Consider the following 12,702-nt stretch of genomic DNA (forward strand, 5'->3'; position numbering starts at 1 on the left):
AAGAACTTCAGTTACAAGGATAGGTTGGAGAAAATTGAACTATTCTTCTTAGAGAAGAGAATGTTGATAAGAGATTTGATAGAATTTTTCCAAATCATGAGGGGTCTAGACAGAGTAGAAGGGGATTAACTATTCCCATTGGAAGAAAGATCAAGACCAGAAGTCATTGATGTAAGGTGAGTGGCAAAAAGAACCAAAAGCAACCTGAGAAAAAACATTTTTATGCAACAAATGGTTAGGATTTGGAATGCACTGCCTGAGAGTGTGGTGGAGACAGATTCACTCATGGCTTTCAAAAGGGTATTGGATAATTGTCTGAAGAGAAACCATTTGCAGGGCTACAGGGAAAAGGTGGGAAAGTGGGACTTTTTTTCATTCATTCAGGGGTGTGGGCTTCACTGGCTGGGCCAGCATTTATTGCCCATCCCTATTTGCCCTTGAGAAGGTGGTGGTGAGCTGCCTTCTTGAACCGCTGCAATCCATGTGGTGTAGGTACACCCACAGTGCTGTTAGGAAGGGAGTTCCAGGATTTTGACCCAGCCACAGTGAAGGAACAGTGATATATTTCCAAGTCGGGATAGAGAGTGACTTGGAGAGGAACTTCCAGGTGGCGGTATTCCCATCTATCTGCTGCCCTTGTCTTTGACGGTAGTGGTTGTGGGTTTGAAGGTGCTGTCTAAGGAGATGAGTTGCTCTTGCAGACAGCCAGCGGGCACAACGGGACAGAATGTCCTCCTGTGCTGTCACCATTCTATGATTCTGAATGAGGTGTTTAAGATGATTAATGGATTTGATCGGGTAAATGGACCAATCTGCCTTTACTGTAGCACTGTCAACTGTTCATACCCTTGTGGTATTGTAATTGCATTTTTATGTAGCTATTTAACGCTAGAAAGCAAGTAAAAAATCAAATCTAGAATGTTTTATAAAAGATTAGTTTTGTCAAAAAAGATGTGGATTGTTTACACTTAAAGCATTATGTACTACAAGGTATTAGATTAATTCTATGCCAACTTACGTTTTTCTCTCGCTCCAGGTTTTTGCTTGGGGCTGTGGCTCTTGCCTGGGAAGTGGTTCTTCAGAAACTACAGCTCTTAGACCACGACTAGTTGAGGAGCTGAATTCAACCAAAATCATTGATATTTCTTGTGGAGATAGTCATTGCTTGGCTCTAACACATGGTGAGATGCAAATTTGGCCACAGTTATACTCCAGAGTTCTAAAAAATATTTCTACAAGGGTTGCATAAGTGCTATCACAAATATCACAAATAAAAAATTGAATTCCATATCCAGCATTGAACCTGGCCATTAAATGCATGTGCCAATGAAACTGGAAGGCCTCAGGAATTTAACAGGATTTTGAGGCTGTGGAATGCAATACTGGAATTAATGGTTGGAGCAGAGAACAATTAAGAATGGGTTAGACATGTGATTGAAGGAAAAGTGGGTACAGTTTTAAGAGAACAGGGTGGGTACATGGGATTAGGATTATTCATAGTGTGGAGGAGAGGCACCAGCGTGGACTGGTTGGGCCAAACAATGAACTTCCACATTGCAATTTCTTTGTAACTGTGAATCCAGGTTATTGGAGAATGGCTGTAGCCAGAGCTGAGATCTTGCCTGTTAGAACACCCTTCCAAACAAAACGAAAGATCCAGTTTTATTAATGTATTTATTTGCCATGTAATACTATACATCTAATTTCATTGGGACAGAATATGGGCAGATATAATCAAATCAATTTTGAGAGGAAAAAGATAGCATACAATTCCTATTCAAGGAAATATTCAAGTATTTATTTTTTGTTTACTGGTGGTTAATAATGTATACATGAATTTAGATTTTAATGTTAAAACTTTAGTTATTCTATTCTTCCATTTTAAAGTTATTTTCTTTCATTTTTGGTTATGAACGAGAACAGACAGCCCAAACCCCTGCACATGGTTGACTGCAAATAGGCTGCTGTCACTGTTTCATCAGGCATGTGTTCCCTCTCATTCCCATGAAAAATTGTGTCACTTCGTTCAACATCTCTCTGTCAGTGATTTTCCCCTGGCTTGAAGTGGTCTTGTGGGAAATCACTGCTATTCCATTATATATTAAAAACAGTGGGTAGCCTTAAGATTCTAAAGACATAAGTCAGGAATGTGATGGAATGCTCTCCACTTGCCTCTCTGTCAGTGATTTTCCCCTGGCTTGAAGTGGTCTTGTGGGAAATCACTGCTATTCCATTATATATTAAAAACAGTGGGTAGCCTTAAGATTCTAAAGACATAAGTCAGGAATGTGATGGAATGCTCTCCACTTGCCTAAATGAGAGCATCTCCAACAACACTCAAGAGGTTCAACATCATCCAGGACAAAGTAGCCCCCTTGATCATCACCCCATATAGACCTTAAACATTCACACACTCCAGGTGGCGGTATTCCCATCTATCTGCTGCCCTTGTCTTTGACGGTAGTGGTTGTGGGTTTGAAGATTCACTCCACCACTGGTACAACATGGCTGCAGTGTGTACCATCTACAAGATGCACAGCTGCAATTCACCAAGGCTTCTTCAACAGCATCTTCCAAACTTGTGACTTGTATAACGTGGAAGACATGGGCAGCATGTAGAATGGCAATGGTAGCATAGAACACCACCACCTACAGGAACTCTAATTAACAGCACTGTGGGAGTACCTCCACTACACGGGCTACTGTGGTTCATGAAGGTGACTCATCACTACTTTCTCAAGGGCAAGTAGAGATGAGCTGTAAATAACGTCCATGTTGTGTGAATTAATCTTTAAAAAAACCTGCTGCTGTAGGTAATAGGACTGTATCTAACAATTTTGTGACAGCTCCTCACACAAACTTTATAAATTCTAATCTTTCCTGCAAGACACGTGTTTAAGTCCCAAAATATGCCGAATAAGCAGAAAAATGTAAAATATAAAACTGGTTAGAAGGCATGTGTCATCACGGAGCAGGGAAAGGAAGATCAGCGAATGACATATCAGTGAGCCACGTTGAGTTGGTAGACAAACCCGATGCCTGGTCTGTAGAAGATGAATTTCCAAAGGGGAATAATGCAACAGAGCAATGGATTACGTATTTTCATTATTTCAGTCAGCAACAACAACCCACATTTGTTTGAACCTTTAATGTAACAAAAGTCCCAAAGCTTTTAACAAGTGGAATCAAAAAATGGCCAACCAGCAAGATATGGAGAAGGAGCAGGGTTCAAATTACATGGGGCATTGGCAAATTTGCCCTCAAAAGCTACCAGAAAGCCCATGGAAATGCAATCATGCAGGCGACCAATGAGAGAAAAATTTCCCCCATATGTGGGAGAGACAGAATTTATGAGGAGCTGCTCCTCCAATCACAGATTCGGTTTCTCCCATGCTGCTGCTGCAGCTCCCCCAATCACAGGTTCTGTTTCTCTCATGCTGCTGTTCCGGCTCTTCCAATCACAGGTTCTGTCCCTCCCGCTCTTGCTGTCCTCCGGAGATGGAATCTGTGATTGGAGGAGCAGCAATGGCAGGAAACCTGGGGCTCTGACAGACCAGAGCTCACTCTGTGCTGGACTAGCAGCACTCACAGTAAGAGAGGAGGCTTTACTTCCTTCTGGACCTGGACTGGAACCCTTGCTCCTACTCCGAATTGCAATCTATCTCCTCCTTCTCTGGGCACAACACAGGGCAGGATTTCCCTGACCTCCACTGCGATCCCCAACCTCTATCTAAACATAAACAAAAATACCTGGAAAAACTCAGCAGGTCTGACAGCATCTGTGGAGATTCCTCTCTTTAACTGTAACTGTATTTAACTGTATTCCTACAGTTAAAGTTTCGAGTCCGAATGACTCTTCATGGTCCCACCTACTAAGTCCTAAGTGAGGGGATTGACAGTGGGAATGATTGCAAGGCTTTGCAAAGGGACACAAGCACCATAAGCCCAATAGAATTGTGTGTCCACAGCAACTATGCACCCCAGCAGAACTCACATTTCCAATAAGTGTAGCTAAAATAAGTGAAGCCAAAGTGAACTATTTTTAAAAGAAATGCCCATTTTTTTTACTAGTGCACTTCTAATGGAGGAAAAGCTGCTCAGAAACAAAACACATAGGAAGTTTATTATTTTATTATTATATTCAAATTATGCAATAAGTCACTGTCCATTTGATACCACAGGTCAAGTTTTGTAATAGTAGAAACTCTAGCCTTCTTAAAAGGTAAAGTGGCAGGAGGCAAGAAAAGCTACCTCACAATATGGGGGTGGAAAAGTTATTGAGTGAAGTGCCCCAGATATTTATGCCAGAGCCTCCTGATATACACTAATAACCCAGACTGAGTTTTAATGCTAGCAAACTAAGTTTGAAGATGGAAGGGCAGAAGAAGTCAGAAGCATCAAAATCTTAGAAGGGCAACAAAGCAGCATTTAGATATGAGTAAACAAAGTCCAATACAACAAATTAAATTTATATAGCGTCTTTAACATAATGAAACAGTATGTGAACAAGCCAGATAGGAGATAGTAGATCAAATGACCAAGATCTTGGTGAAAGAGTAGGTTTTAATGAATATCTTAAAGAAGGAAAGTGAGGTAGAGAAGTGGAGAGGTGTATGGAGGGTATTCCAGAACTTGGGGTTTAGGCAACTAAAGGCATGGCCACCAACGGTGGAGTGTCTGAAATTGAGGATGCACAGGAGGCCAGAAGCAGATATCTTGGAGGGTGTGGAGCTGGGGAAGATTTCAGAGATAGGGAGGGGTGAGGCTATGGAGGGATTTGAAAACATGGATGAGAATTTTAAAATCAAGGCGTTGCTTGATTGGGAGCCAACTTAGGTCATTGAGCACAGGGGTGATAGGGGAACAAAACTTTCTGAGAGTTAAGATACAAGCAGCAGAGTTTTGGATAACCTTAAGATTATGAAGGTTAGAATGTAGGAGACCAGCCAGGAGGGTGTTTGAATAGTTGAGTCTAGAGGAAGTGAAGGCATGAATAAGGGCTTCAACAGATTCCAAGTTTGAAAGATTTAATAATATATACCAAAGACTGTGTATATATGTGTGTATATATATGTACTACCTTACCTATCTAAAGAAGGAAACCCAAAAAAAATCAATCAATCAAAAAAATCAACAGAGGTAATGATACCATGTGATTGCATTATCTAATAAAGGAGTTAATGAGAATGAAAACGGAGCCCGTGAAAACCAAAAAGTAGCCCTTGAGAAAATCTCCAAGAAGAGTCCTTGGTGGGGTGCGGGGGAGGTGATATTTTGACCCCTGAGAAGAAGTGACCAAGAGATTAGTCAAAGAGGTAGGTTTTAGGGAAGAGAGGGAAGTGGAGACACAGAGGGGCTTAGAGAGAATATATTAGAGAAAGTGACTCAAGTTACATCTATTAATGGTAGGGTGAAGGTGTGGGCTGTACAAGAGGACTAAGCCAAATGTTTTGGTGGGGGTAACATTGCAGGAGGTTACAGAGGATGGCGGGGTGAGACCACTGGAGAGATTTAAACACAAGGATGAGTATTTTTAATTAGATGGATTGGAGGACGAGAACCAGTGTGTCACCAAGGACAGAGGTGATAAGCAAGTGGGACTTGGTCAGAATGTAGATCACAGAGGTGAAAAGCCAGTGTCTAACCCACTGAGACACTCAGCCTTAGAACCAGTTCACTGTCACATTCTGTAAACAAAGATGTATTTAAACTTTTTGAGATATTCCTTTCTACAGTCTTACCAATGGCTGGCGGGGGGGGTGCCTTCAGCGGTGTTGGGGAGACCACCAGGTAAACTATCTCATCCACGGAGGGCTGGCCGAACCTGCCCCTGACTTCACTTCCCGATTTTGAGGGCGCAAGGTCATTTAAGCTGCCCTTTTTTTGTACCATCTGTAACTGAAGCCTGTAACAGAATATCTCTTTGTACTTATTTTAATAGATAATGAAGTTTATGCTTGGGGCAATAATGCAATGGGCCAGTGTGGACAGGGACACACATCGACTCCAATTGCCACACCAAAGAAAGTAATTGGTTTGGAGGGAATACCTGTACAGCAAATCACTGCAGGAACTTCCCACAGCCTGGCTTGGACAGCTGCACCAACTGATAGGTAATGAAGTAACTTTACAGTTGTATAGACTACAAAATAAATAATCAGTTGGGCACAATTCTTTGCAGTTTCAAAATATTTTTATAATTCTAAAACTCATGTAAAATATATTTTTGAATTTACAGTACTAAAAATTAATGAATGTAGGAAAAGTCGAGGAGAAAAGTCAGTTGAAGATCATCACTATAGTACCCTAACTCTGATCATTGCATGCAGCCTATTTTTGAATGTCCTTTGTAGTTTTTGCTCATGTTTGAGATCAGTTTTGCTGCTTTTCTTTGCACCCTGTTCAGCTCTTGTACATGGGTTTTATGCTATGGTGACAAGATGGGCTGAATTTTACCAGGCCTATTAGGACAGGCTGGGAGGCGGAAGGCAGCACATGGTACCCCCATCATCTTCATGCTGCCATGCCATTTTGCCAGTGGCGGAAAAGGTTGCAGATGGCCTGCCCACCTGGAGCCCAATTGAGCCATTTAATTGGTCAATTAAGGGCCTCTGCTGGCATTTTACCAGTGGTTGGGAACCCTCAGCTGTGTGGGGAGACCACCAGGTAAACTTTGTGACTGACAAGAGGCATGGGCATACCTGCCCCAGTCTCCACTTACCTGATTTTGAGGCACATGTTCATTGATGTGTCTATATGGCAACATAGAAATATAGGAACAGGAGTAGGCCATTCAGCCCCTTGAGTCTGCTCCGCATTTAACTAGATCATGGCTGATCATCTACGTCAGAGCCATCTTCCCGCATTATCCCCAACTATCCCCATATCCCTTGATGTTATTGGTATGTAGAAATCTATTGACTTCTGCTTTGAACATACTCAATGACTGAGCAGGTGCAGCACCAGCAATGGCAACCACGAGCCATGGCATATGAGGACTGGCCATTGACATTAAAGGGATGGCAGCCCTAGCAGCAGCCACTTAATTGGCTGCTGCCAACAAAATGCAACCCTGAGTCTAGCTACTGACCAAAAGTAGGGTCGGCCACCGCTTTCAGGGCTGGTGGCAGGATCCCCTGCTGCCTACATAAACTTCAGCCCTCCAAATTAGCCTTGCCAGTGCATTGTAAAGCCCAAACCTAGCATATCATAGAAATATGTTATTATTATTTGTTTTTTCTTATTGATCACTCAGCAATGGCACATTCAGGTGCAGAGTAAAACCTCTTGTACACAATCTCAACAATATACTTCCCCCAATGCTCCATTGTGGCTTGTTATTTTTCCGTTGCTCACGTCAATCATTCTATGTCTATGTCTAACTCTTGCTCACAGGGAGACTGTACCCATGACTTTTATCCCATCCAACTTTTAGAGCTGACCAGCCAATGTCTACTTATTGTGCACCTACTACTTAATTACTTAACTATTTTCTTAGATATGGAAAGTAGTGAGTTATCTGTCTCACGGGTCATTTCCTTGGTCTCATTCAAAGCTTGCAGTAATAAATTGTTCGGTACGATTGAGGATACCAGTCTTTTGAGTAGCGTAATAGAACGGTTTGAGCTATACTTGATTGCTTTGGGTGGCTTTTGTAAGATGTTTTAATCAATTTTAGTTACATATAGGAACATTTTGTTATTTGACATTTATTGATCATGTAAGGTTTCCCACATTTTCCAGTTGGTGACATAAGCAGAGAGAAAGTAAATACTGATTTTTTTTTTGTACTGTGATTATCCTATCAGAGTAACTTTGATAACTGCTGTAAGTTTTACAGTTTCATTTACCAAAGCTTTAAACTGGATGTAATTTAGTATCCTTAAAATACTTCTGGTTTTGGCTGGTTTCTTTGAAATAGCAGTATTCTAGGAAGTTAAACGTTTGAACGTTTATACTTTTAATATCATTGCTTAATAAGCTGAAGAGTTAATCTTTTATTGTAAATGTTACTCATATTTTTGTGCTTATCTCTTTCTTTAGGCAGTTGGTAGCCTGGCACAGGCCTTTCTGCGTTGATCTGGTAGAAAGTACATTTAGTTATTTACGAACATTTTTGGATAGGTACTGCGATGGCATTAACAGTGAGGTACCTCCACAGCCTTTCTTCTCTCAAAGGTAATGACAAATATTTTTCATGTACATCTTTGGACTGTGTAAATATATTGATCTGAGAAACAGTCTTGCATATGCATTCTAAACAACATTCTTATTTTGACGATGCACATTACTTTCATTCTGGGTTATTTTTATCAAAAATACTATTGCTATAACAATGTCACAACAATGTGTATTAACAAAGTAGTTCCAACAAAAATTTTCATTTTTGTTGGAACTATTTGTTAATACACATACATTCACAGGACTCAAACCTCTTTGTAATCTAGGTTTTTTTGCAACTTCTCTTTTTTATGATCTGGCCGATATTATGTCCTGGTATATAAGACTGAGGAGAAAATGGGATTTCCTCATCCACTGCCAGTATTTGAATGGAATCATCATGTCACTGCATGTCGCTGATCTCTCTGCCTTACTCCTTCCATAAAATAAGTGTTATATACAGTTCAAATTATTGTCTTCCTTGTTTCTGTGATTATTGTTTCCTGTACTGTGTTAGTAGTTTGTTTCCTTCCAGCAGTAGAACTTTTTCCTATATAGTGCAAGGAGGATAGTCACTTCAGTAGCACCAGTTTCTCTTTTGCTTTTATTTTCTTTATCCTTTCGTAGGATGTTGGTGTCGATGGCAAGGCCAGCATTTGTTGCCCATCCCTAATTGCCCTTGATCTGAGTGGCTTGTTAGGCCATTTCAGAATCAACACATTGCTGTGGGTCTGGAGTCAGGCCTGACAGGATAAGGACAGCAGATTTCCTCCCCTAAAGGGCATTAATGAAACAGATGGGTTTTTATGACAATCAATGAGTGTTTCATGGTCCCTATTACTGAATATTCTAGACTTATTGATTTCAAATTTGACCAGCTGCCGTGGTGGAATTTGAACCCCTGACTGCATTAGCCTGGGCCTCTGGATTGCTAGTCTAATGACATTAGAATATACATGAAGATGTCTTCATGTATACATATAGAAGATGTACTTGAAAAATATTAAAACATGAATGACACTATGCCACCATCTCCGAGCCCCTATCAATACTCTAGTTTTAAGGACTGATAATAAGGTTCTAGCCTATTCTTTTTGTCAGAGTAAATTCATGAAACAGGAAGGCTTTAAGAAAACTTAATAGATAATGGTGTACGCTTCAGGCACTTTGGATATCTGCTGTATAGACATTGTTTAGCTGAAGATGGGATGTGGATTGCTGGAACATCAGAATTGCTGTTTCAAAGTCTATGATTTGAAATTATATAAACCCCAGTAATAGGTTTTGTGCTTTTTTTAAACAGGGAACACCGTCACTTTGTGTTTCTTTGTTTGAAGTTACTTTCCACTCATCTGTCCCTGGCTCAAGCTGGAGGAACTGGAGCTGCTGTCCTCGGACAACAGGGTAGACCACTAAGGAACTTACTTTTTCGGCTAATAGATTCAGATGTTCCAAATTCTATTGAAGAGGTAAATAGGGAAATCCTTTAATGCTAGTATTATCAGTAGCTTGCCCACAATGTTTGCCATCTTTCTGTGAATACTTCAGTATGAATGTCTATCTTTTCAAATAATATTGAGAGTTATGGAAATTGGCATGTTTTACTTCGCCATAAGATTAATTTCTGCACCGCAAGTCACCTTGTTTTAAGACTTGAGCATGGAAATGAACTCTATTCACAAAGATTATGGCTGTGATGATGCAAGTTTTGTTTTTCCTAATGCCAGTGAATCATTGAACCAGTCAGCATTGCTGGAAAGATTCCAAGTAAAGGTCATGTGGCTGTGAGAAAGGTGCCAAAGAAATTAAAAAAACAGAGAAAGTTTTGTTCATGTTGCTCTTGTGTGAATTTTAGTAGCTAAGTCAGAAGGCATTGTCAGTGAAAGTAAGCCACCTGTCCATCCTTGGTTACAGGAATTGTATGGCCCAGGGAGACCTGATGATAACATTAACTGTACTAAATCTTTGTTACATTTTCCAACTTATTTTAGGCAGCAAATGCTCAAATATAATTTTGCATGCATTTATTATTCTGGGGAGATTGGAGGGTGTCTGATGTTTGTGTTAGCAACTAAAGGACTTTCACACTTCTGGTACATAAGGGTTAATTCCATGATCTTGATCCCATTGGTGACACTGTGTTTGAAGACGCTATAGTGTATATGAATGGCTCAGGTAACTCTAGGCCAGTGAGCCTAATGTCTATTGTGGTTAAAGTATTAAAAGGCATACTGAATGAGAGATAATGATGCATCTAAATATAGTGAGAGAGAGCGACGGCATCATTTATGGCAGGAAGTCTTGCCTAACAAATTTACTGGAGTTTTTTGAACAAAGAAAGTACGTATGTTTAGATTTCAGCAAAACCTTTGATACTGTAGCACATAAGCCATCAGTAAACAAAGCAAGAAGATATGGAATGGAATTGCAGGCAAGTTTCTGAGGTAGATTGGAATTGAAAACAAGAGAAAGCAAATAATTGTGAATGGAGCTGGACCAACTCGTGTCACTACTAAGGAATTGCTATTTTATTTGGAGCTGGGAACATAGAAAAAAGTGCCCAGTTTCCATGGGACACTAAAATGAGGGGGAAATGGTGGCAGGGGGATTTGGTGGTGGTGAGGGGAAGATAAAATAATAGCGACAAGTCAACCAATATGAGGAGATCAGGATATGTTGGGAATAGAAAAATGGAACCCCAATGATATGTCTCTAGAATCAAGGGACTCAGGCTGAAGGTTTAAAGAGCAGATGGTGCACAAATTGTTTAGATTTAACTTGTTTATGCAGTGGGCGAAGCCTGTGTGGAATGAACTACAGAGGGAGGCACTGGAAATAAATAGCATTGAAAAATTTTAGTGAGAATTAGATGAGTATTTGAGGGAGTGGGTGATTGAGAGTTTTTGGGATATGCAAGCATGGGCCTACGTTTTATTTATGATCCTGCATCTTAATTCCTAATTTAATGAGAAATGTATTATGACCAAGATGAGTGATGGGCCTACGTTTTATCTATGATCCTGCACCTAATTCCTAATTTCATGAGAAATGTAATATGACCAAGATGAGTGATTTTAGTATAAATTGTGTTTTTAGAAAAATGAGCCATTAGGTCTATTTTATTTTTAATGTAATTGACACGATTGTGATCGGCAAATTGCAAATTATGTTCTGACTGATTAAAAGCGCTATTTGTGTCACACAGGCAGTCAACGAAACACTTTCAGTTGGTGCATCCTTACTGTTGCCTCCACTCCGGGAACGTACTGAACTTTTACATAATCTACTACCTCAAGGTCCAGAGAGATGGGAAAGCTTATCAAAAGGACAAGTAAGCATTGGCATTCTGCAAGGCATCGAATGATGTATATGCAGTTATTATTCAAATCTCTTTAATGTTGCCTTGAAGAACACCAAAAGTATACAAAGAAAATTTTCACAATTTTTGCTCCCATTTAGTATATTCTATTTTTCATCTTGTGACATGTAAACAATTTTTAGTAAATTACTATTTAATTACTATGGTGTAGATTTAGAACAATTACATAAAATTTCATTTTTGTCTATTTATTTAATATTTAAATTTCCTTACTGTTATATTTTCTTCAGTGTTATGCATGATTTCCCAAGTTGAAGGGCATGTTAGTGCAGATGCACTATTAGGTTGTACAGGTGAGGAATAAGTTTGATAACCCCCATTTTCTCTCCTCCAATTGCCATCCTTCCTTGATGGTCTAGCCGAGATAAGGAACTTGCTGTATAGGAAATTGGTTGGAGAAACCTGTATAATATAAGTGAATCACAAGACTGGGATTTCAATACTTTGAGCATTGGAAGTGTTTTGCAGCTCTGAAATGTTACAGAGCTTAAAATTATTTGGAGTTAATGTCTAATTAAACTAAACATGTATAGCGTACCATAGAGTATTTCAAGTAGCAAAGTATCATCAGGTATAACTCTAATGTTCAGTCAATTCCAAATGCCCATAGCTTGCGAGAAATTATAGTCATTTTAATTCTCTTACAGTTTCTCCACTTGAAGTGACTAACCTTTGCTACAACTTACTCTCTACTATGCATTCAGTTGTTGCATAGGCCTGAATACTCATAAAATTAAATATGAGAAATTAAATATCCAGAGAAAGTTTAATTACTTCACATTATAGAGATGAAATGTGTCTTTAATTAGGGATTCTATAGGTTCCACGCAGGTTCCAATTACTGTTTGTTGTATGGTTAGAAAAAGCTAATCAATTGCTACTTCTGCTTTGTAGCAGCCAACCATTTAACTTCACTGTGTCCTAATTGTGTGACTCAATCTTTTTATGAGCAGTTCAAGTGATTCCCCTGTTAGAATACTGTTGGCACCCTTTGTTGCTACAACCAGACACTTGGACACTCGAAGTATAACGAAAACATGATGCATCACGTTACAGTTTTTTAAAAAGAAATATCCATTGTGGAAATTAATTTCTTGCTTTGCATGCAATCATAGTCCAGGTTTAATGGGCATTTTTCATTCTCAGTTGAGTCAGAAATTGCA

The 12,702-nt window shown here is 39.6% G+C and overlaps 1 protein-coding gene across 8 annotated transcripts in view; it reads left to right on the forward strand.

Moving 5' to 3' along the window:
* Positions 1 to 12,702, forward strand: part of LOC144685847 (putative E3 ubiquitin-protein ligase HERC1) — a 429,767-nt gene that overhangs the window by 92,152 nt on the left and 324,913 nt on the right. For all 8 annotated transcript variants that reach the window (XR_013577800.1, XM_078550801.1, XM_078550834.1 and 5 more), the window contains 5 exons: positions 1,037 to 1,181; positions 5,942 to 6,113; positions 8,044 to 8,178; positions 9,464 to 9,629; positions 11,366 to 11,491. Coding sequence is in view for 7 of the 8 variants with exons in the window: in XM_078550801.1 (XP_078406927.1) it covers positions 1,037 to 1,181; positions 5,942 to 6,113; positions 8,044 to 8,178; positions 9,464 to 9,629; positions 11,366 to 11,491 (744 nt within the window). In the remaining variant the exon portion in view is untranslated. The remainder of the gene's footprint in view (positions 1 to 1,036; positions 1,182 to 5,941; positions 6,114 to 8,043; positions 8,179 to 9,463; positions 9,630 to 11,365; positions 11,492 to 12,702) is intronic.

The sequence above is a fragment of the Cetorhinus maximus genome, chromosome 1 (assembly GCF_964194155.1).
Source record: "Cetorhinus maximus chromosome 1, sCetMax3.hap1.1, whole genome shotgun sequence".
Classification (NCBI taxonomy): domain Eukaryota; kingdom Metazoa; phylum Chordata; class Chondrichthyes; order Lamniformes; family Cetorhinidae; genus Cetorhinus; species Cetorhinus maximus.